General features: G+C 41.6%; 1 protein-coding gene across 3 annotated transcripts in view; it reads right to left on the reverse strand.

Moving 5' to 3' along the window:
* Positions 1–20,366, reverse strand: part of LOC115107662 (ephrin type-A receptor 7-like) — a 76,761-nt gene extending 56,395 nt beyond the window's left edge. For all 3 annotated transcript variants that reach the window (XM_029631159.2, XM_029631157.2, XM_065008713.1), the window contains exons 1-3: positions 20,185–20,366; positions 18,396–18,460; positions 16,725–17,394 (exon numbers count right to left, since the gene is read on the reverse strand). In XM_029631159.2, the coding sequence (XP_029487019.1) occupies positions 16,725–17,394; positions 18,396–18,460; positions 20,185–20,278 (829 nt within the window). In that variant the 5' untranslated portion in view covers positions 20,279–20,366. The remainder of the gene's footprint in view (positions 1–16,724; positions 17,395–18,395; positions 18,461–20,184) is intronic.
* Between the last annotated feature and the right edge of the window lie 6,103 nt (positions 20,367–26,469).

Genomic DNA, 26,469 nt, shown 5'->3' on the forward strand with positions numbered 1-26,469 from the left:
AAAATCGCGCAACATTTCAGCGCCCTGCTACTCATGCCAGGAATATAGTATATGCATTTGCTTAGTCTGTGTGGATAGAAAACACTCAGACGTTTATAAAACTGGTTAAATCACTGCTGTGGCTTTACCAGAACGGCATTTACATCGAAAAGCACAGGAAAAACTGATCACTGAAAATGGGAAAATATATCCATGCGCTACTTGAACCCATTGATAAAGGTGAACCACAATTAATTGACTGAGGTTGCAGTACCTACAGCTTCCACACGGTGTCTAGAGTCTTGTCATTTCCCTTCAAGTTTTTTCTTGGTCAAACACCTGCAGGGCACCGTATCTCCTTAGGTCTAGGACCGGATATTTTCGTTGAGTTTCTAGCCGGACATTTTTCCAGACGGACAGCTAATGATCTTTACATCGCCTCCTGATGAATTTTATCGCTTATTAACGTTTACTAATACCTAAAGTTGCATTACAAATGTATTTCGAAGTGTTTTGTGAAAGTTTATCGTCGACTTTTTGAATTTTAAAAAATGACGTTACGTTTTGAAACGATGTTTTTTTCGTTTATCACACAGTCTACATATAACGATATCTAGGCTTTATATGGACCGATTTAATCGAAATAAAGACCCAAATAGTGTTTATGGGACATCTAGGAGTGCCAACAAAGAAGATGGTGAAAGGTAATGAATGTTTTCTATTTTATTGTGCGGTTTGTGTAACGCCGAAATGCTAATTATTTTGTTTACGTCCCCTGTGGGTCTTTTGGGGTGTTACATGCTATCAGATAATAGCTTCTCATGCTTTCGCCGAAAAGCATTTTAAAAATCTGACTTGTTGCCTGGATTCACAACGAGTGTAGCTTTAATTCGATACCCTGCATGTGTATTTTAATGAACTTTTGAGTTTTAACTAATACTATTAGCATTTAGCGTAGCGCATTTGCATTTCCAGAGCTCTAGTTGGGACGCAAGCGTCCCGAGTAGAAGCAACAGATTAACTGACTTGCCTGGTTAAATAAAGGTAAAATAAAAAAATATATATCCTGATGCCTAGTCACCCTACACATACCTCCATCACTCTAGTATTCCTGCACATTGTAAATATAGTATTGGAACTGACCCTGTATAAAGCTTCTTACTTTATCGTGTTCTTCTTATTTTCACTTCTTGTGTATTTTTGTTCTACCTTGTTATTTTTAGTATTACATTGTTATCGATTACTGCATTTTTGCGTTTAGAGCTGGCAAAAAAGCATTTTACAGTGCTTGTTCACCTGACATAAAAAAAACTGGAAACTTGAAATAAATAAGTGTTTTTGCTAATCAAAGCCCAGTCTGAGAGAGAATGTTGCCCTACAGTGCTCCGTGGGGTGCTCCCATAGAACACAGACAAGGTTGTAGAAATCCTAAATGGATTATTTGAATGTTTCACCTTCAAAAGAAAGAGGTGAGATGAATAGGCTTGTCCACCAGGGATAGAAGACAGTGAATAATTCACTATCGTTCACATGGTTGTTTGTGTGGGTCCATTGACATGTCTCAATGACAATTCATTCATTCAGCCGCTGATTCAATCTATCCACATGAGCATCTTCAATTATCACAGATCATTGTTCTATGCAATGGGCCACAAACTAAATCGTGAGGGGACAAAAAAGGGCATACTTCCAGACAAAATCCAGCGATAATAACAATTTTTTTAGCAAAGAAACAATTCCAGTATAATGAATAAAATTATTCATATAGAGGGCTTTGTGAATCACATTATCCAAATTCACTTTTAGCATTACAGGCTGACTACACTGCGCGCGTCACGTGCGCGAGCACTTCAAAATAAATGTAGACATACATGTTATTCAATTATTGCACCCACACCGCTCGCGTGCGCAAACGAGCGCCTGCGTGGCCAAGGGCTAAAATAGAAATCAGTTCTATTTCTGATGCAGATCTCGCTGCAAGTCCTGCCTCTCAAATCTCCTCATTGGTTTATAGAAGCAGCTACCTATTGGTTATACCCACGTGGGTGACTGAAAGAAGAACGAGGTCAGTGCCGGAAATGAACATAATTTATGAAAGTTGACAATCGCAATATAAAGTCAAGAGAAGAAAAAGCCTGGAAGGAGGAGAGATGGCTAGAAATGATTCGGTTGACCGTTTAATGTGTAGATTAATTGGTGGAGTAGAGGACCTTGTGCATTTCAGGTAAAATAACAATTCAATGTTTATATCCCATGACAAATTAGCTAGCAACAGCAAGATAGCTAAATAGGACAAATTAGCTAGCTAGCTAAATTGCCATAAATATTTAATGCTTTTCGACCTGTCCCCAAATTAATATAATTGGTTCAGAGTTTGTTTTGATATTTTAACCTGAGTGTCGTGATCGCGTTTGGTGTGGGGGGACATGGGTTCCATGTTAGTGAATAGGGAAATTCTAGGTTTGGCTTTTTTTGTCTCAACACTATAAGTCTGCTAATCCATGGTGACCTACTGTTGGTGTAAGATCCTTTGCTAAGCCTTCTGGCCACATTATTTCTGTTCCAATCTGCAAGGAGTCTATACGCCTGTAAATAGCTCTGCATACAAACTAGCAAATTATAGAAAAACATTTTAAAAATTCAATTTTTTCATGACCTGCTGGGGAAATTTTCATGGCGATGTTTCCCATTTCAGATCTCCGTTGCACTATTTTTTCAAGCGTTCATAATCTTTGGCCATACTTCTGTGATAGATCTAAAATAGAGAGGATAAGGGAACCCAGGTTTCCTCATTCTAACACCGTCTCAGCGCGTGGAGGAGAGCGAGGGACGGGGTATCCCCATTTCAGCAACATAAAAGCCCTGTCACTCTCTATTTATCTCACCAGCCTCATGAAACAAGACATTATTTGGAGAAAGGGTGGGAAAATACATGATTTTAGCTCTAACATTATTTTAGCTGAGATAGCTAGTAATTGAAAACAGGGTTTTAAGGCTGTGAGAGAAGTGCCTTTGGTTAGAGTTGTGTGCTGCCTGCCGAAACATATTAATCACACATATTCTAATTTACCAATCTACCATAACATTAGACTTTAAGTGCAAACAATGTACCTGCGCAAAGACAGACACATAATGCGCTATACCATACTCTGATAAGACTATGTAAATATTCACATGTTGGCCCGTGTCTGTGATCACATAGAGCAGTCCATTTGAGGCAAGTTAAAGATTGGCCAACGGTGCTGTTTGAAAGGCTGCTTTCTCCTCTCTTCTCTCACCATGCATGGCTGTTTAAACACTCTGATAAGCCAGTGTGTCTGTTTACCTTTAGGTTTGAGTAGTGGTGCTCCGCTAAGTGGCCAGCAGTGTGGAGGGGAGGCCCAGCTGAGCCCAGGGCTGCCTGGCTACCATGTTCCCAGGCTGAGCCTCCACGTCGCTAGCTAGCAGGCCCAGATTAGTGCTATCTCAGCCACTAGAACCACAGGGCTTTCAAAAGTAAATAGTACTCCAAGTTAAAGTTTCCATGAAAAAACACTTTATTTTCCTTGTTTTGTCATCAGGGCCCCTGTGTTTATCAACGTGTCTGACCGGCTTTGGCATTCGGAAATGTTTACAGAAGCAACAAGGCGGCAAATTAGGGCCTCAAATCCAACAGCTGTGTGACATGGGTAACCATTTTCTGGGCTCGCCCTGGCTCTCCCTCTCCAGCACTCTCTCACAGTGCACTGAGTGACATGCACAAACACAGCCATCCCAGAGCCTGCATTCCAGTCCCAGCAGCACAGACGCTTTTGGCCAGATCCTGTTCCTGGCATCATCAGCTGAAAACACACTCTTTAACGGAGATGTTGAAGCATTAGGTAAAAGAGGGGGATAGTTTTTTTCCCCTCATTTTTCCCTTGCAGCAACACATTTCTTTTGGTGGCGGGGGGGTAACACGTCACTGTATAATTACCCTGGGTTTAATCTCTAGTGCTTGTCTGTAATATCAGGACAAACCCGGCCTGCCTCTCATACAGTATTTGAGAGCTTCACTGACAGAAGTGTCACACTGACACTGAAACACATTAGAGCACCGCACACGTCCATCTCCTGACTCACAATAGTCCATTGCGTTTTACATTGACGCCGAATCCGACAGACAAACTCATACGTGGGGGGAAAAAGTACAGAGACTACTTGAAAATGTCTGGTTTTGTGACACCCGCCCTACACTACCACTCAGATAAAGGCTAGGTTAACAGGCTGTCCTTGTTGACACAGACGGTGGGTTAAAAAACATGGAGAAGGAGCTGGGACAGACAACACAAGCCTTATTTACACCACACTGCCGAAATGAGCCTTTAGAGAACAGGGCTGAGGTTGAAAATACAAGTCTGACATTCCACCAGGCTCCTTAGCGAGGGGCAACAGACAGCATCTGTAATTTACCTTACAGTGGTCAAACGCTTTCATTCAGCGATGGGGGGGGGGGGGGGGGACTGTCTGCAGTCAGCATTTTATACACTGTACTGATAGAACAGGAAAGGCCTCACTCTGGGGCTAGGAGCACAGTTAGGAGGAAATGCCCTGACTGACTCCCTATACGGAGGACGTCTCAATCACTCTCCACATCACTCTCCACATCACTCTCCACATCACTCTCCACATTGCGGGGCCACGAGAGGATGAAACAACAAGCCGTTATCTCCAACGGACACACACTAAGAAATTAAATTCTCTAATTTTTCAAGATACTGTTTTGTCTGTTTCTTCCGAGCTCGGCTTCTTAACATTCTTCAATTCCATCCAGACGCTCTCTATGTTTGGCAATTGAATGGCAATCTGGGTAAAGGACACAGAGGCAGAAAAAGGAAAGAGGATAGATGAGATTCTCATCCTGTGCTGACATTTTGTGACAGGCTGACATATCGCTTCCTGTGGCCTTACCAGATAATAATTATTCCTAATGTCTCGGCGTGACGCAATGGCACTTGAGTTTTTCCTTCGGTTAATCTTCCACTTAGATTGACAGATCGCATTTCATAAAGGGCCCATTGCCTTCTAGCTAGTTTTACCATTCCAGAAACGCAACGGTTTTACCTCACTTTTAGAGTCGGTGAAATAGGGAAACAACACTCTCCACTTCCCTAATAACCCTCACATCTAAACAGGCTAGTTCTCTCTATCAACTACTGAGATCAGAGGGGACTTCAGGCTCTAAACAGGCTGGTTCTCCATATAATATACTGAGGACAGAGGGGACATCAGGGTCTAAACAGGCTAGTTCTGCCTATCAACTACTGAGGACAGAGGGGACTTCAGGGTGAGTATGGTGGTGGTTGTAGTGGTGGTGGTCATGGTCATGGTGGTGGTTGTGGTGGTGGTAGTGGTGATGGTGGTTTTCGTGGTGGTGGTGGTGAGTGTGGTGGTTGTGATGGTGAGTGTGGTGATGGTGGTGGTGTGTGTTAATGGTGGTGCTCCAGCTCTCCTGACCCTCAGTGAGATGGACTGGTGTGGGCTAGTCTGAGGGCCCTGACAGGGCCGGGCCTCCCCCTGGCCACCCTCTCATCCAGCCTGATTATGTGTTAAACCAGCCTGCGTGTCTGTCAGGATGGATGGAGAAAGAATGTGAGAGTCGGCAGGCCGGTGAGTGGAGGCCGCAGAGACCCGGAGTGAGAGAGCAGCTTAGAAAGATAGCACCCCATTAGAGTGATAAAGGAGGCCTAGGGAGAGAGCTGCAGTCGACAGGACCAACAGGCAGACCGGGCTCTGCTCACTGATGTATGCCAGGTGAAGCAGGTCAAACACGATAAAGGAAACAGATTATTTTCTCATTTCAAAACGCCATTGCCTTTCCTTAAACAGTCTCTGTCGCCACCGCCGCTACGATAGGGAAATGTCTTTACAAATATCAACTATAAACACCGGCCCCACAAAATATGGGAAGCTTGTCTAGGCTGGTTTTTATGAATCCATTTCCTCCGAGAGTCTTTTCCTTCTTCCTTGTTTTGCTTGTTCTGACCTCAGTGCTCCGTTGTCTGGCTACACAGCATAAACACATTTATCTCCTATTCACCCTGCGAGGTGTTGTTTTATCAACTCCATTATACTGCTAACTCAATGTTCATATTACCGGGGACATTCTTTGCTAGTAATTTAAAAACACCCTGCTTCTCAACGTTCACAGAGCCATGAAATTCTATTCCAGAATCATTGCTTTAGGTCCATGACTGGGTTTTATTCTGAGGGCATAATATATAATTATGAACGTGACACTGTGTTGTTGGAGAGGGATGTCAATAGCCCTGGAGAAGCTGGGTTCTTCTGCATACTGTGTGGCTCTGATTAGATGGGTGTTTTTGCCATGGCAAGTAGTGTGTTAGGACATCCATCAAGCTCTGTTTACTGACATGTTGTGTACTCTACACAGTTGTTTTTTTTACGCTAATGCCCTTTGGTTTTTCTTCAACAACCTCTCTTGTTTCCCATGGAGTAAATCTTGCGAGTAATTTCACAGCATCCGCCTAGCAACAGGTGTTTTTAGACTTCTCCACCTCTGTGAGAAAAAAAATCTTGAGGTAGCGTACTGCACTTTTCTACTAAATCTCCCTCTTTTTTTATCCATAAAGAAAGAAAAGAAAGAGAAACTAAGCTGAACAGTTGGGCTTTTGCCCCGAGACATGTTAATCTCCCACCTTTGAAAGGCGAGGCGCCTACCCAGATCCTGGAAACAGTGGCACAACACACAAAGGAGAGGAGGGAGAGAGAACTGAGACCCTGCTGGAACCCTCTTCACAGGGGACGGGGATAGAGTTTCAATGTCTAACCCCTTCCAAACAAGCTACTTTCAAACACCTACACCTCCTGTGGGCTTTTGAATGGAGGGGTGGAGATAGAAGGAGAGGAAACAAGGCTATAGTGAGCAAAAAAACTAAACAAACTTTCAGATGAAGAATTTTAGCTAGAAAGACCAGATTAAATGGCTGGAAAACCTAAAAACGATCATATTGTCACTAATTCTTCCCAAATAGGCCCACACCACACATAGCTTGAATGGCTGTGCCTGGCTATGCGTGCACTCAGCACACCTAGACAACCCCTCCATTCATCGGTGCTACCTTTGCTTAAGGGGAGATAAGTAGCTTTACTATGAGAAACAAAGAGTAGATTAGCATTCCCTTACACTGTGTTGGATGGCACACTGCTTTGGCCTCCAAACAGCCAAACTCCTGAGGAAGTGTCTGGTTGGACGTACCGAGCTAAGATCAAAGCTAGCTAGCCTACTGATCAAACTTTTAAAAGTCAAAAAAATCTATTCTGGCTACCTAAATATTATTTAAATCTTAAAGTATTTTTGTTTTATAATTAGAAATATACACATAATTAGGAATGAAATATAACAGAAAAATTGAACTGATTTAACTTATATTAAGTAAAACAGCAGGATAATGTATCAGCTGTGCAATTACTGCTGAATACATTATATTTCTGACATTCCCATTTTGTTGGCTCCACTTAGTCGTCCCCAACATCAAAGGAAGAATATTTAGCCTCAATTTTTGTGTCAAACCTAAAACCAAGGCATCTATATTAAAAACTAAGGCTTAGAAGAGAACAGATTGTATCGGGTGTGATGATAATTATGCCAATACATCCAATTCAATAATCAATATGTACAGTTGAGTTGTTTTGGTAAATGTCACATTGATAACAAAGGTCACATGATAAGTGTGAAAAAAACAATATTCACAACCAGTTCACAAACTTTTCAAATCTGTTCCTAGTGCATTACAGCCTGAGCTACCGCATGTTGTCAGAAATTGAAATAAGCAACAATAAACCCCAGCACCTGTTTCCTCACTTAGCTATCACACTTATTTACTGCATGGGTCTGTAGGTGGAAAATGAAGGACGTTTTCACATTAAATCATTACAGAATTTATAGCGTTGGTTCCGCATGAGCAGAAACCGAACCTTGTGTCCGTACAAAAGTACACCCTCTTCCAGAGAGAGAGAGAGAGAGAGAGAGCGAGGTCTTCACTTCTTTAATTCATCATGCAGGGTAAGGGCTTTCCAAATGACTTTCCAGTGACATGGAAATGTCCCTACCTAATCGTCTTTTGTTTAGTTCATTAAACTTGCATGGCGACGGGAGAAAAAAGTCTTAAGGGCAGCTAGCCCGGGCGGCTGGCTACCTTTAAATGGAGGATGTGGCTAGATGTAAGAGGACCTCTTATTGCTGAAAGACTTCTACACTGAAGAGAAGAGACTGTGCTGCTCTCGGGATAAAAGCAGAGGGCCCAAAGGTCTACCCCGACCCAAAGCCCCCTGCAGCTACAACGAATCAGCGCTTAAAATGTCCCCAGTCAGCAACCAAGCATTATCTCCAAATTGTGCCAATGCCCCGCACCCCTCTCCCCATGCCCCGCTTTCCCTCCTACCCCACCCCTGCCCCGCTTTCCCTCCTACCCCACCCCACTCCAATCCCCATGGACCCACTGCTGTGACAGAAAGGACTGGAACACAGGAACAATTTCAAACCAGCCACCAGTCTCCCTACAGCGGGCCAGCCCCCGTGGCCTCCAGTTACACACAAAGAAGTCCGTTTGGCCTCAGATGGCCGTGCTGATGTGAGCGCTGCTCCACAGAGAAACAGCCAGGTCAACTTAACGAGGCAGAGAGAGAACCATCAATCCAGATTTGACAACCAACTACACACCACCTTCAAACCCAGATCCTGTCCTGACAACCAACTACACACCGCATCTAAACCCAGCTCAGGTCCTGACAACCAACTACACACCACATCTAAACCCAGAACCCGTCCTGACAACCAACTACACACCACATCTAAACCCAGATCCCGTCCTGACAACCAACTACACACCGCATCTAAACCCAGATCCTGTCCTGACAACCAACTACACACCACATCTAAACCCAGATCCTGTCCTGACAACCAACTACACACCACATCTAAACCCAGATCCTGTCCTGACAACCAACTACACACCGCATCTAAACCCAGATCCTGTCCTGACAACCAACTACACACCACATCTAAACCCAGATCCTGTCCTGACAACCAACCAGATCCTGTCCTGACAACCAACTACACACCACATCTAAACCCAGATCCTGTCCTGACAACCAACTACACACCACATCTAAACCCAGATCCTGTCCTGACAACCAACTACACACCACATCTAAACCCAGATCCTGTCCTGACAACCAACTACACACCACATCTAAACCCAGATCCTGTCCTGACAACCAACTACACTCCACATCTAAACCCAGATCCTGTCCTGACAACCAACTACACACCACATCTAAACCCAGATCCTGTCCTGACAACCAACTACACACCACATCTAAACCCAGATCCTGTCCTGACAACCAACTACACACCACATCTAAACCCAGATCCTGTCCTGACAACCAACTACACTCCACATCTAAACCCAGATCCTGTCCTGACAACCAACTACACACCACATCTAAACCCAGATCCTGTCCTGACAACCAACTACACTCCACATCTAAACCCAGATCCTGTCCTGACAACCAACTACACTCCACATCTAAACCCAGATCCTGTCCTGACAACCAACTACACACCACATCTAAACCCAGATCCTGTCCTGACAACCAACTACACTCCACATCTAAACCCAGATCCTGTCCTGACAACCAACTACACTCCACATCTAAACCCAGATCCTGTCCTGACAACCAACTACACTCCACATCTAAACCCAGATCCTGTCCTGACAACCAACTACACTCCACATCTAAACCCAGATCCTGTCCTGACAACCAACTACACTCCACATCTAAACCCAGATCCTGTCCTGACAACCAACTACACACCACATCTAAACCCAGAACCTGTCCTGACAACCAACTACACACCACATCTAAACCCAGCTCAGGTCCGTGGCTGTTCCAGTTCAAACAAATGCTAATCACGAGTTTATGGATTATAATAATCACGATAATTAGAACAAACATGCTTTTTTGCATCTGAATAAGCGGTACCACTGTGCTGCTTTGCTTACGTGAGCAGATCAAATTATTTGGAGTGGGGAAAAAGAGGCGGCTTGAGTCAAGAGAACATTGGCTGTTTTATTCATTTTTATACAATGAATTTGCTTAGATTTTTGATTTAGTAATAACCTAGCACAGAAACACACTCATTGCCTGCCTCACAAAGTAGCTTGTATATTCCTCTGTGCAGTGCCTTTGCTCTTTTTAATCCCTTGTTATGAGAAAAAGACAGTTTCTTCTGCTTCTCATTAGTAGACTGAATCATAGTTTCTTCCTCAGAGAACTGGAAAGAGCACAGATTGGTTTAAATTGTAAAGGTGGAGAGCTATAATAAACAGGGTAGTCATTTTAATGTTGGATACAATGTCTCTCCCTTTTAAATATACACCACCACTTCCGAATGAGAAATAAAATAATAAAAATCAAAGTTTCCCTGGATACAAGACTCCTAGCTGCACAACGCTGCCAGGCCTGACATTCTGCGGGAAACTTTAACATGTGAAATGAAATACAAATGCCTCATTTTCTAAACAAAACAGTTTCACAGGGCTCACTCATTTCCATTTCATTTAGGTATGGTAAATATTTGTTTCAGAGTCATATGCAAAAATAGAATATGCCCAGATGCATTGATTCACATCCAGTGGTCGGCAACCATGCTTTTTTCCCCGGCCCCCACAGTTTTCATTAAAAACACATACAGCATACAATACTAAAATATTTGTGGTTTTAGTTTTGGGTCAAAAAAGACAGTAAAATCACCAGGAATTCAGAAAATAATAATAATAATTGAGTAAATCTGTTCTTAAGTATTCCCACTTTTAAAAAATAAGGGAAATTCACGAACATGTCTCAATGTTATCAAGGTTATACAATTATTGTTATTTTCAAATCAAATCTATTTTTGGGCTTAGTCAATTTGCAGTGTACAAATTATAATTATGTTCCGGTCCTCCGAACATCCGCTCTGAAACAAATCGGCCCGCGGCTGAATCTAGTTGTCTTTACTCTAACATAATGCATATTGGGTTGCTGCTATATCAAATCAAACGAAAACTCTATTATCTTTAACGTTTGTCCCTACTGTTTGTCATTCTTGCAGATATTATACCTAGAGATAAAAGTTGATACATCGAGGGTGTAAAATCCAGACCTAAAAATATCCGGAATAAGTCTCCCTGAAACATTGCTGCTCGCTGCCTGGTCATTGGTAATAGGTTTTTCTTTCACCTCGCTTGATAAGCTGCTGGAACTAAATCATGTATATATAAATATGAATCAGAGGACAGTAAAATATAATCCACTTAACGCTTGTGGGGACACACCAACTTGCCCAGAAGACACCATTACATGAAATGTATTTAACCCCTTAGCTGAATACCAGTTAATCAAATGGGGCAAAACCACACCTAATATTCGTATTAAGCACTCTTTGAGTCATGTTAGTTCAAAATGGAGGCTAACTAACTGACACACATTATTCATCTATAGATCTGTCACTAAATCAGAGCTGTCAGGCCAAATTAGAGACCCAAGTTGAATTTCATCTATAGACAAAATCATTGTTAAACATTCTCCATTTTGACGCCAACAGAGGACAATAAGAAGAGATATGTGGGTAGACATTGTTGACCCTAAAAGAGAGACCTTTGCTATTTTGTGTCAGATGGCGTTATTTCCAAGGTGACACTGGGGTCTCTCATTGGCTATGCTTAAGGTCAGTGAATATTAACTTAATTTACACATGGCTGCAAACAAGGCCGGGCTGGACAATGGATGCCTGCCTTTTGTGCTTAGTAACGTGAGCGCCCTAGATGACAGAACACTGCCAAGACGGAAGATGGATGATCGCAGCAGTTGACCCTTGTTCATCAGAAGAGTCACCTCTCTGGCCCCCTCTCCCCGCACAACAATAGCCCCCTCCCCATGCCTCAGCAGCCCTCATCTCCACTTGCACTAACAGGTTCAGACACTTCCATCGATCCCCGGTTCCATACCTCTTGAGATTGCGGGCTTTATTTTCCTTTGGCTATCTAAACTGTGGCACAGATGTCTTTTTTTGTAATTGCTCAGCCACCATTCTGTTGGGAGGGATCCGATCGGACAGGGGAACACTATGTCAGATGACAACGTCTTGCCGTTTAGTGTCCCTGTGGCATGTGGGGGAAAGTGACTCGGCCCAGGGTCTTAGCACCTTACCGTGCGTCAGGGAGAAAGGCAGAGAGGGAGGGAGGCAGGGAGGGAAGGCTCTGTCTGTTGTCTCCTCTGGGAGCTTTGTAGACCGGTGGCTCTACACTTCAATCTTCCTTTAAGAGGAAAATCAATAACTTATTACATAAGCTCAACACTTTTTTCCCCACTTACACCCCGAGCAGGCAGAGAGGGGACTTAAAAATGTGCTTAGAAGTGCTCTGTTGCATAAAAGCAGACAATTTTTTTCCCAGTGACTTGTTCTCCTTGGACAAAACAGGCACATACTCTATTACACTGTGACTATACAAGTGGGGTGTGTAAGTATGTGAGGGTGTTTGTTTCTGTCGATATGTGTCTCTCCAGCTTCTAACAAATCAAAAATGTAAATCTCCATATCAAATATTAGTAATATCTAAGGCTTGGTGTATAAGCCTACATACTTTTTATTTGAATCCCCCCCAAATACTAAACTAATACATTTTGAGACTTGCTAGCTGTCAACCATGTTTGTGTTTCAAAGCAACAGATACAATGGCCCCACAGTCTATCACTGTGCTACCTGCCAGGTCAAACAAACAAAAACAGGAACAACCCTGAAGCTGTGGAAGAATGCAGCTTTTCACCAGAAGCTAGCCGACACGGGCGGTGACAAGACTAGCCACCGTCCATCACCAAATTATCTCAATCTTGAGTGATTTCAATCCAGTTGTGTCTCCTGGGGATTCCATGCGCACCACCATTTGAATAATTAAGCTCAGGAGCGGTTGTAAAGGACAGCCATTTGAATAATTAAGCTCAGGAGCGGTTGTAAAGGACAGCCATTTGAATAATTAAGCTCAGGAGCGGTTGTAAAGGACAGCCATTTGAATAATTAAGCTCAGGAGCGGTTGTAAAGGACGGCCATTTGAATAATTAAGCTCAGGAGCGGTTGTAAAGGACGGCCATTTGAATAATTAAGCTCAGGAGCGGTTGTAAAGGACAGCCATTTGAATAATTAAGCTCAGGAGCGGTTGTAAAGGACGGCCATTTGAATAATTAAGCTCAGGAGCGGTTGTAAAGGACGGCCATTTGAATAATTAATCTCAGGAGCGGTTGTAAAGGACAGCCATTTGAATAATTAAGCTCAGGAGCGGTTGTAAAGGACAGCCATTTGAATAATTAAGCTCAGGAGCGATTGTAAAGGACGGCCATTTGAATAATTAAGCTCAGGAGCGGTTGTAAAGGACAGCCATTTGAATAATTAAGCTCAGGAGCGGTTGTAAAGGACGGCCATTTGAATAATTAAGCTCAGGAGCGGTTGTAAAGGACAGCCATTTGAATAATTAAGCTCAGGAGCGGTTGTAAAGGACAGCCATTTGAATAATTAAGCTCAGGAGCGGTTGTAAAGGACAGCCATTTGAATAATTAAGCTCAGGAGCGGTTGTAAAGGACGGCCATTTGAATAATGAAGCTCAGGAGCGGTTGTAAAGGACGGCCATTTGAATAATTAAGCTCAGGAGCGGTTGTAAAGGACGGCCATTTGAATAATTAAGCTCAGGAGCGGTTGTAAAGGACGGCCATTTGAATAATTAAGCTCAGGAGCGGTTGTAAAGGACGGCCATTTGAATAATTAAGCTCAGGAGCGGTTGTAAAGGACAGCCATTTGAATAATTAAGCTCAGGAGCGGTTGTAAAGGACAGCCATTTGAATAATTAAGCTCAGGAGCGGTTGTAAAGGACGGCCATTTGGAGCATTATTAAAATCACACCTTATCAATCAGGAGGAGCGTCAAGATGCATGAGGACCCCTGACTCCTGGCTTCATTTGAAATGCTAAATAGTGGCCTTGCCTGGGCCTGGAGCTGGGGCTGCCTGGTGCCCCTCTCCCCTCCACATAGACAGACACACCTTGGCTTGTGTGGTCAACCGCATCACAGTTAGGTCCTTCCCTCAGGGGTCTCGGCCCATCAATCAGCCGTAGACTATCTCCTGTCTGAGTTCCTGACACACCAAGATGGATGGTATCAGTGTCTGCAGGATGCTGTATCCTCTCATGAATGATCTTGTTAGCATGTAGCGATAGCGCTGGGATAAGGTTGTGTTTTTATCTGTTTACTTGAGAGACTAGGCCTCCCACACTGGAGAAAGAGTTGAACAGGTGAATAGTTCATCAGTTCTCAAGAGTCGGTTGCTTTAGGGTATAATTATGTGATGTGTTAAAATTGGACAACCTACATTCCTGGCAAAACAAAGACACCAATGTCTGTCCACAAGGGCCCTCTATTTCTCGTAACGACTCAGTGGCTCCATTTCTGAATGGCCACTATTTTAACACCACACACTTCTATGCAAATAAACCCTGTGCACGTTGCAGGACACTTCAACTGTGCCCTTTTCAACACCCATAACACTGATTCTCCTAACATTGGGAGAGAGAGAAACACAGGTATTTATAGTGCTGCAGATGCCACAAAATAGTTAAAGAGAGACAGAGACGGGGAGGGAGAGGAGTGAAAGACATGCAGTCCCTCTCCAGTGATGGTGATGAATGAGTGGATCACAACACGTTTTGGAGGAGGCCTCTGCATTCACAGAGGGGGGGCTCCTAGTCCTCGAATGACATGACTGACAGCTCAACTTGCTCCTCCTGCAGCCTTCTGCTCAATATTTCACAGATGGACATTTTACAATTGGAGGATACTGCATATATTGAAAATAGGACAGTGAGCGGAATGTGTATCTATTTTCTATATAGAAAGTCACATTATCGCAAGCAGGATGCTAAAAGAGAGGCCTGGGTGAAGACTGAGTAAACTCCAACACAAGTATTGTAGCTGTACTGTAGCTAAGGGGCAGTTACAGAGGACAAAACCCTCTTCCATTCTAGGCCCCATTGAAGTGGTGTTCAACCGATGGAAAACTGTTGGATTTTCCCCTTGCTCTAGGAGAAACCACTGAATGGGCGATTTAATATCAACAGATCTCTGCGAGAAGCTGCTGATTCTGCAGTAAGATGCTCATTTTATTTGGATTAACTACCCCTCAATACAATGGCCAGCCATGCCCCAATGGAAATAAATATCTTATAAAGTTACCATGTTGAGAAAGGATTTTAATCACTCATACACAGGTGGGTATGTTTTCCACCTCATTAAGGACAGTTTTAGCTGGCACAGTAGTTGGACCAGTTAATTGCCTCGAATGGGCAACAGTTCAGTTCTAACAGGCCTGCTTTACAAGCAGAAGAGCAGGCTTCAGCTGGTACTTTTAGACAAAGCTTTGATGTAATATATGCTACATTGTTTGCTCCAAAATAATATAAACCACTACACAAAAAAGGACTCACCGGGTGTTGAACAAGCTCTAACCTCTAACCACATTTTAGAGCAACATAACTCAAGAGGCTATTTTTGTTTGTTTTTGATAATATCACCTAAGTACACTTCACATGGTAGAAGGTATAGACCTACCTCTCTGGTGGAGGCCTACGTGTTGCCTGAAAGTGGCCAGCCTGCCTGGACTTCTAGTTTGTCCTGAGACACATTTCCTTTAATTATTACTGGTCACTACCCCTCATAAGCTGCTTAGAGGGACACTGCCCATTCCGTGAAAGAAAAAAAGCTTGGCTGACAAGACAGAGCACTTAAACTCCGTGATTTAAGTAGTTCCCCTTTAATCCACAGTGATTGTTATCTTACAAGTCAAGTGGCCGCTGAAAATAATCTTTTGTGCAATTAGAGTGACATAAAGCATTTAATGCTAACTGCAGAGGCATGGTGCTAGGACCAAACAACACAAAATGCATATCTGCAGCGACTTTAATTGTGTTTCCTGTTAGGGCCCTTCATAAATATCTTGGGGCCTAAATGCCACAGTATGGCGGCTATTTGTTTTCTCTCTCTGTCGGGGTTGTTTGGAAGGGGCAGAGGGATACTGAGATTGGTTGGACATCCTCCAGACCTGTCTATTCTGCAAGTGATTGCCTTGGCCAGCAGCCAGCCAGAGAGGGAAGTGCTCTTACCGAGGAGCACTGAGCTAAACTGAAGTGCAAGTTATCATTTAATCCCAGTGTCAACAGAACCATGGCTATAAATTAAGAGCCTGCTAATCAAACAATTAACATGGATTCCAATTATTACACTGAGGATTTTCAGACCTCCATACTTTATCCATCATTAATATGGCCCTCAAATCAGCTGCTTTAATTTTATTTGCAACCACAACTATTCAATGTGGCCTAGATTGTCCTTTGCATGTTTTGTATAATTAAAAACTCAAATACTCAACAGATTCTTTCTGTTGTTTAGGCATGGGTGACCCTGTGCAAAACCATAAATCAAAGGGAAAAACTAGTCTAAACATTTACATTTGAATGAGGCACATTTTCTGCTTACCAATAAGTTTCCCATTTCCCCTAATTAAAACAATAATATTTTTCCATATTGAAAATTGCAGTGTAGCAGAGGATAGAAAAAGTTATGCCACTAATGAAAATGACGTATAGAGAGGATAGAGCAAGATGAATATAACTGCACTCACGTTCACATGCATCGCCCTTCTGATGAAATCCAGCTTTGCATATACATTTCCCTATAGGCACCAGCCATTCTCCCTCTGCGCTGCAGTGCATCTTGGGAGCGTTATCGGCCTCCTCCTCGGCGTCACTGACACACATGCCCTCGACCTCGACCAGAGAGGAGAATTCTGATCCCGTAACAGTGTCTGGGAAAGTGGCCAGGTTCTCAATGATGGACCAGCACTTCTTGTAATAAACTTTGACAGAGACCAGAGCGATGCATGCCCCTACATCCTGGAAGGCCAGGTAAAACCCTCGTCTGGACAGCGGCCCAATGATGCGCACTTCTGTATTCAGCTTCATCTTCCTCTCTCCCAGGTCCCCCTGAGTGAAGCTCTCATCTGCTGCGATTGTGTCAATTTTCACGTACTGGTTCTCTCGTATATTCCTGCCGACCTCCGAATCGGTTTCCTGATAATACAAGTTGAATGTCTCCTTGCACGTGCCCACCACACCGGGTAGACTGTTACAATCCCTCAACGTGAACTTCAGTTCCACAAAAATCCTCTGGGCATCGCCCTTCTCTATCCAGCTAGTCCGAAGCCAGTTGTTCTGATTGGGCTCCATGACCTGACAAACCTGGTATGTGCGAATGGGGGTGTAGTTTTCATCCAACCCGCTGATCTCTTCCCACTGAAAAGAACAGAGCACAACTTTGGTACATTTATATGGATTGGTTCTCAACAACAACATACTTTTGCAAGAAAATCAAAACACAACAATGTAAATACTGGCTGGTTTTGTGTCCTACTGTAGTGTTGATTCAATAGTGTTTTAACATATTAATAAAGACGTGTACAAGGTGTAACAACTAGTAATAACACTGTCTAAATTTGGGTTCGCTAAATGAAATCACAAAAACATAGGGCATGAAAAGACCTCCATTATTGGAGCACTTTAAAAACAATTGGTCATCCAGTTTGCTTTTACAGTATTTGGAAATGAGTATGGAACTATTAAACAAAACCCATAAACCTCTGCACTGTTATTATGAAATCAGACCTAAAGAAAGATTAGAAAACAGAGATAAGCCTAAAGTTAGATATTCCTAATATAGCAAATAAGTAAATCTGATAAGCATAAAAACAAATGGATCAACTACAATTACTTTCCAGTCATATTGCTAGATTAGTATTAATGTATTATTTAAATGTTGTTATTTTAGATTTGAAAACCTTTACGGACAGGCTATTATGGAAAGGTGACTTGAGGCCTGGGCTACATCAAAAACAAAATCAATATCTCTTCACTTACATGCCACCCATCCTATAGATTTTCAGGACTGCTACAATTAACAACAATTAACATAAACAAACACCCCACCCAAATGGCCTTTCTCGAACTCGGTCCGACACTGTGACAATTTTAAAAAGCTTGCCTCTGGATAGTGCGACTGATAATGACCCAGAGGCACATATCCATGGTAATGACCCAGAGGCTCGTATCCATGGTAATGACCCAGAGGCACATATCCATGGTAATGACACAGCCAGAAAGACATAACAATACTGGACCGTGTTGAAATTTCACATTTAAATCTAGATTTTCCTCCATTGAGGTAACGCTGAAAAGAATAGTGTTAATTGGAGTATTATATGTTCTCAGAGGTGTAGGCTAGTTAGTGTCCCACTTACCCCACCAGGAGGAGAAGATATCCACTCCAGCTCTGTCTGCTGTGCCTTAGAATCCAACAGAATCACTAGCGACAGGAAATAAAAGAGTAGAGCAGATGATTAATTCTCTGTATGTGCCACTGTCAGTTCGAAAAAATATTATTAAATGAATAAGCTATGAAAGTCTACAGCCTGATACAGTATGTGAGGGCTAGATGACTAGACACATGACCCATTTTCTGCAGCCAGCTATGAAAATGAACCATTACAGGCTGTGCAATAGGGTATTGATTTGATGACAATATGTTTACCTCAATGGCACTGCCCTGAGAACTGCTTTCACATTGAAGACTACTGGATAAACACATGTCACATACAGTAGGCTACCCTTCCTATTAAGACTAAGGCCAGCTTTGATCTCCATTCAGCTAAATGGTAAGTGTTATTTGTGACAACGTTGGGTTTCATGAAGCCTACAACCCAGATAAACATGGGGTAAAATGGCAACATTATTTAAACCTATCTATCTGTTTGTGTCTTTTCAGTATGGAGGCACACATACTGGTGCAATAGGGTCAGACAAGAACACCTGCCTCTATACGTAAATCTAAGACAATAAAAAGCAATGCACGAGTCCTTGCTGTGCCATGGGCGACAGGCGCACTGACAAGAGAAATATAATCCTAAAACTGTTCGGCTGTAGTCTACCAACGGCAACATGAATTTGGTGTAAAAGTGTCACTTATCTATCTATATATATATATATATATATATATATATATGTATTTAATAGATTATTAGCAGGTAGACTTTTTATTCATTCACCCGAATAGAGCCTCAGAGCGTACTGCCGATTCCTCTCCTTGAACGCAGAGCCGTGAAAGAAAGTGTTTAATAGCAGAGTTACTATAGGCTAAATATAATTTCAATCTATTGATCAGACATGCGATCATATATTATAGCCCCATATGCTTTAAATCATTTACACAGACCGTTTCAAACTTCAGACAGACTCGAAAATAGTTTGTATTTCAGAATCATTACAGTGTGTTTACGAATACAATAATCACCTTAAAAGTGAAGGTCAGCAACTTGGCAATACTTTAATATTATTTATCTCCTTCCAATTGTGTTTGTTTATTAATAAGTCAATTTCTTTAGCAAAATTAACCTTTAGTTCATTTATATAAACAGTATACCTTGATCTTGCTATCTCTCCGTGTCTGTGATATAGACTTTCCTTGTGCGGTCCCGCTATGTGCATGTCAGTTTTTATAGACTCATTTCAGGTCTTTCAAACATGAACTCCTGTAATGACAAGGAGGGTTAATGTGTACCATACTCAGGGTGAATGGGTTGGTATTAGCTTACCCATCGATCTTGGAAGTTTATCCCAAGTCATGATATGAGACTGAGTGGAATGACAATCTAAATGTAGACTATTTTAGCCTTGAAAACAACCATTTCACCATCGTCCGTATAGAGCCTTATTTTGGATTTGGTGCCACGCGTAAAAGCCTACTAAAATAGCCTACGACGGGTCGTTTGTCACGCAAACGCTGTGTAATGTCCACAGACTGCAATCCACTGACTAACAACACTGTAATGTCATTGAACTAATGTCTTGACATATTGTATTTTTTAAACATTTGACAAATACAGGAATGATCATTCGTGCGCAAGCAACAAAATCGCAGGATAGTCTACTGCGCGCTATTTCTCTGGATGTCACTACGCGCGATTGCCGATCAGTTTTCGAGATGTAGCCTGATGAGGCGATGATGAGAGGTTATCAAACTTTATTACATACCTTCTTTCGCATTCTGCGCTTTTCCGGTGTTCATCAAACAACATAAATGAAGGCAAAATGTAATCCACAAACACGTAATCGACGTAAAACCCATGTTGTAAATGGAAGTTAGCTAGACAGTATTCGCTTTTCCACCTTGGCGTGCACTTCCCATTGACGACGCTAAAACAGCTCTATGTACGAGAACCTGCCGTGTCTCACTCAAATAGCATCCGCATCTGCTGGGCGTGGACTGTAACACAACTGATGTCACTCAACTAGACTGACAGAAGAATGATCCACTCGCGGCTGGTAGAAAAGTATCCTGTGCAAGCATTGTGACAAATACATTCGTTGCAGAGGCTGTTCTTCAGGATAATTGAATGAATTAAGGTTTTAGTCAATGTTACAGTCTAGTCTTCTTTGGGCAAGATGGACCTCTTTGCTTTGGGTAAGACGATGGTAAGAAACTTTCCTTCCATACAAGACAAAGCAAATAGTTATCAGCCTACATTAACATAGCCTAAACCAAAAAACTCTAATCCAAAGTATGTGATGCATTACCCTGAAATAACAACATAAATATCAAAAGATTAAGGGCTATTTGGGCAAATAATGTTGTTATAAACTGTTACCATACTTTCACCATGTCACCACTTCGCTGTAATGTCCCATGTATTTGTTTAGAAGAGTGAGTAAAGACAATGGGTAGAGACATTGGAGTAGTGTGCATCATCTTCAGAAAAACAAACTGTATTATTGGTTAAGGACTTGAAAGTAAACATTTCACTGTAACACCTGTTGTATTCGGCGCATGTGACAAATACAATTTGATTTGAGAACGCCACCTTAAGACAGGAGTCTGGGCATTAGGAGGAGATGAGTTGAATCCTTATGTTGTGTTGTGTTGCTGCATGGAAAACTGCTACAGTAAAGATGGAACTAACTGCATCTTGGGGTTCTAAGTAGCGCTCTACATCAAGATAAACACAGAACACAATTCAAAAGTGTAACGTTAATTTCCCGTTGCTCAGTTGATTTGGAAAATCACTGATAAATTAAAGCGTAAAAGAGGAACGCAGTAACCCTTTACATACACAACATGTGTTTCAGCTCACCAATTAATCAGCTCACCAATTAATCACAATTGACCTCTACCAAGTAAAAACAGCTGTAATTATGGCCCACAAATATTGATTAATAAACTATGTACCTAACTTTTTGTTTGACATGTTTATTATGCAAATTACTCTTAATCCTCTTCACCTGTGAAACGTGTTCCACCAATGCATTATGCTGTATCCTTCATTATTAGATCATTTAAATGTCTTAAAGTTACCTTCATTATACAGCATGTTTTATTATTTATAGTTATAGTCTATCTCAATAATGTAAACCGTGACTTTAATCATTGATTTGAAAAATAATTCTTATGTTCAGTGGGGCATCATTTCAGACCTGTTGACTGTGTTTATTTACTATACTACTGACTGTCATTATACTCTGTCTGTTGGATTTGTATCAAAGACATTTGAATATTCATGGCTATTTGTTATTCACTCTCAATCTTTGGCTTGATTCCCACGTGACAAGCTCAGGGATTACAAAGCTTCCCCATCGCTAGAATAGCCAAATGATCACAAGGATATTCAAAGAGTAAACAATACATAAAGGTTTCTACATTTACAAGTAGTTTCCCGAAAAGCACAATGCTGTCTTTTTATGATGTTAATATTAACATTCCGGCATTAATACATCATAGAATATCCCATGATCCATCGAACCATATTCTGTATTATGCCAAGGAATTGTCACTCTGGGTCAGATCTCAGGTCATTATAAGCTTCCAAGATGCATTACCTCTATTTGTTTTTACTATCTGTTGCTTACTGTGACCATGGCACTCTCTAATTGGGCTCTTATTATTATAGCCGTGCTGTGGTTAGTGGTCATGTTGAAGTGACACTCTTCACAAGGGAAGACGTATTGTTGTGGTGGTGGTGTTCACTGTTTTATAGATTGTGTCACAAATGGCACCTTATTCCCTTTTCAGGGTGTGAATTGTGACTAAATAAAGAATAGGGTGCCATTTGGTACGCAGCTCTAGTAAAGCTATCAGCATCAACTAGGCCTATCCTCTGCAATAAGGTGTGGATAAGTTATTACACAGGAACCCATATATATGTGACAGATGAAAGGTACACATAAATAAACATAAATCATCGTTTTTGAATGGTGTAGATTAGGCAATGGAATCCTATTTTTGCATATAATATTTAAATTATAGCAACTTATGTTGAAACGGGTGTCCAACTGTCCATCATGTGGGGAAACAATGATGAGAGAGTGGCCAGAGGGTTAGATGCAGCTGTTGCTGCAAAACCAAGTGTTCTTTCAAGCTGTGAACTGACAGACACTTACTACTCCCATTCAGTCTGTTTAAGGAACCCCCTAGTTGTTGAGATATCATTGGAAATGAATGTGACATCATTAGGCAAGTGGATGTACTGTAGCCTACCAAAACCGAAACAATTCATAAAGCCTGAGAAGAAATTACCATCTGCGACCAATAATTCACAAGAGTAACTACAAGTTTAGTGACACATACGCAATAGTTTATTATACAGCTATATACAACATTTATTTTCTGGTTCCCTTTCAGTGAAAGTTGATCCTCCACCAACCACACTGTCGTCATCAGCAGGCAGTTACAAAACACTTTTTTTTTTAGCTTCTTTCCCTGCAGGACTGAATTATGTGGTTCTCGCCAAAAGCAATCTGAAGACTGCTGAGAAGTTGGTGACTGGCTACTTATAACATCCTGGACTCAGGGATAGACGTAACATAGTTCACTTAAATGTATTGATTTGTCATCGTCCATCATTCATTTCGCATGATATGTTACAAATTACAATTTGTATAATATGTTACAAATTTGCAAAATGTATGATATGATATGAATTCCAATTTGCTGTGGCTAAAGTTAGCTAGGTGGCTAATGCTAATGTTAGCTAGGTGGCTAACATTAGCAGGGTTAGGGGGTAAGGTTGGGTATTAGGAGTTAGTATTAGGAGTTAGGTTAAAGGGTTAAGGTTAGGGTTAGGCGAAGGGTTAGCTAACATGCTAAGAAATTGCAAAGTAGCTAAAATGTAGTAAGTAGTTATAAAGTTAATAAAGAGCTAAAACGCTGAAGTTGTCATTGATGAGATCCGAACACAGAACACCCAACCCAACCAACCACCCTACTTTCGTTTTTACCTTTAGTAACCTTCTGTCTCATGTAACCATACCAAGCGGAACATATTTTGCTAATTTGAATGTCCAGGAACACACCACCCAGAGCTGTAAAGTGGTACTCCAGTCTCCTTTTAACCTCATTTAACACCTGATTTACGTTTCTTCGGGATCGGTGTCCCATCCACGGGACAGTTGAGCTAACATAGGCTAATGTAATTAGCATCAGGTTGTAAGTAACCAGAGGTAGTCAACTATTTGTTAAGCGCTTTTGATATGTGCAGCGACAGAATTCAGAACATGTTCTTACAATGTTCTCCCTGTACACCAAGTCAGAACCGTAGGATAAATAAAGGGGGCATACAAGCAGATAATGAAAGCTCTTACAATATTCAATAATTACATTTCTCAAAAACAGGTTATAGGCTACATGTGCACCACCAAGTCAGAACAGTAGGCAAAATTAAGAGGTGACAATAGACCAAATTATTAGGGCGAGGCACATGTGCTACTAAGCGCTTACTACACAACATAAACTTAGTATTACTTTCTTAGCTACAGTATATCTCCCTGGCATATTACATCATTTATTCAGCAGCATATAAGACATTTTGATGTGCTCATTTGAACAGGAAGGTGTTGCTGCGGTCCTTCGTTGGCAAATTTTGTCATCAAAGAAAGAGAAAGAGGCCGGATTTACAATTCCTTAGTTGAATGACCGTTCAAAACATATTTCCCCAGTTTGAGCTCGTTTATTTACAACTTTCCAGCTGTAATGCTTGCAGTTAGCAACTGTCACCGATTCCTTCCAAACCACTCATTGTTGAATTTGCGATTTCTAACTTTGTCACGTCCTGACCATAGAGAGCCTTTATTTTCTATGATGGAGTAGGTCAGGGCGTGACTGGGGGGTTAGTCTAATTTATATCTTCTATGTGGGGTTCTAGATTGTTTTTTCTATGTTGGGGTTTTGGTATGATTCCCAATTAGAGGCAGCTGGCTATCGTTGTCTCTAATTGGGGATCATACTTAAGTAGCATTTTTTCCACCTGTGGGCTATGGGATATTGTTTATGTTTTGAGTTAGTGTTGTAGTCACGGTTCGTTGTTTGTTAGTTATTGTTTATTGTTTTGCCTTTGCTAAAGTTTCACTTTCTTTATTCAATTATGTGGAACTCAACATATGCTGCACCTTGGTCCATTTCTGCGAACCAACGTGGCAAACTTGTTATGTCATGTTACTGTCCAATGACCAATGAGCACCGATACCCTTCATCTATAATTTCTCTTCATATGACAAGGATTAAAAATGATATGCCAGTAGATTGTCGACTTGATTCATGATGATGACTGCTAGCTGAAATGTTGAAAGTAAGATGTTGACATGATCAGTCCAATCAAAGCTGCTGTACATATAACGTGTGATTTGACATCATTTTATTTGTGGCCTTGAGCCTTTTTGGAAGGGCAATTAAATAATGTAACTCTATGGCAGGACCCAAAGGGCTTAAACATTTCAATGTCTACCCTTACTAAGAACTCAGAATTGGTTATGACGTAGTGTCCACATGAGTGACAGAACACTGAGCCTATCACGGCGCAATGCTCCTATTTTCTGTTTGGCTTGTCCCACCACCATAGAAAGCACTGATCTAGGCTGAAACACCTGCATTTTGGAGCTGCCTTACTCAAGAAAACAAAAAAGAGACCATGTTTGTATGCGGCTTTATTAACTCAATGATATATATATATATTTTTTTACATTATTTGCAAACTGATATGTGACACGTATTAAGGCCAAAATAGCATGCAAAATAGGCAAGTCCCCCCCAATTTAAAAAATACAATAAAAACTATATTTGTTTTATTATTGTTTATTTCTTAAAATATGGGGCTCAAAACAGGTGGGGCGCTGCCCTGAATGACGTGTCGCCACTGCCCCACCTACATGTACAAATTACCTCGACTAACCCTTCACATTGACTCGGTACCGGTACTCCCTGCAATATAGCCTCGTTATTGTTATTTTACTGTGTTACTTTTTAGTTATTTGGTAAATATTTTCTTAACTCTTCTTGAACTGCACTATTGGTTAAGTGCTTGTAAGTAAGCATTTCACGGTAAGGTCTATGTGACAAATAAAGTTTGATTTGATTTGATCTCTCCCTTCACTCCGTGAACCAATTGGGGAGAGGGAGTGAGAGCAGGCAGCAAAATAAGCAGGTTAATGCATATTACTATTGACCAAATAAATGAAATTATGCCAAGTTCACGAGGCCACTGATGATGTGAAGCCTCAGGCAATTGAGTTGCCTAATGGTAAGTCCGCCTCTGCCCATGACTTTGGTTATCTATCTTGTAGTTGTTATCTATCCAACCATGTGACGTTTTTGGCTTGGTAGGTCTAGCATGTGTTAAAATGTTCACCTTCGCCCTTAATTTGACTGTTATTATTACCCCCATACACATTGTCCCAGGAGAATGTCTTGTCTAGAGGTGAGTGTTCTTGAGGTCATTTGATGACTGTTCTAAAATAATGTTTTTTAGAACCAACATGCAAATACATTACCACCCTTAGGGGCTTGCTTGCCTTAATATAGCTTGCATTTATAGTCTTGCCCTTTCATGTGACAGTAAGTGGACATTTTAAACACCCCAAATGTGAAATAATAATAAATCATATTGATAAAAATATACATGTAGGTGGTATTGCCCGACTCGTGTAATTTACCCCTGGAGTATTGTTTATATTGGCATTAATATGCTAGTGGTGTACGTTAACTCGGAGATAAGTCATTGTTGCATGCCCACACTTCCCAGGGCACCTGAATTAGCATGTGAAAATATGCCACTGTTAACTTGTGTGACTTTGGGGTTTACATGGCTGTCAGAAGAAGCATAGTGAGTCTCTCTCTCTCTCTCGCTCTCTCTCTCTCTCTCTCTCTCTCTCTCTCTCTCTCTCTCTCTCTCACTCTCTCTCTCACTCTCTCTCTGTCTCTAACTGATGTTCACAGGGAGAAATGAAGGTGTGTGGCTTCACAGAGAGAGTAGTAGAGGGAGAAAATGGGAGGTA

Source organism: Oncorhynchus nerka, linkage group LG24, assembly GCF_034236695.1.
Source record: "Oncorhynchus nerka isolate Pitt River linkage group LG24, Oner_Uvic_2.0, whole genome shotgun sequence".
In the NCBI taxonomy this organism is placed as follows: Eukaryota; Metazoa; Chordata; class Actinopteri; order Salmoniformes; family Salmonidae; genus Oncorhynchus; species Oncorhynchus nerka.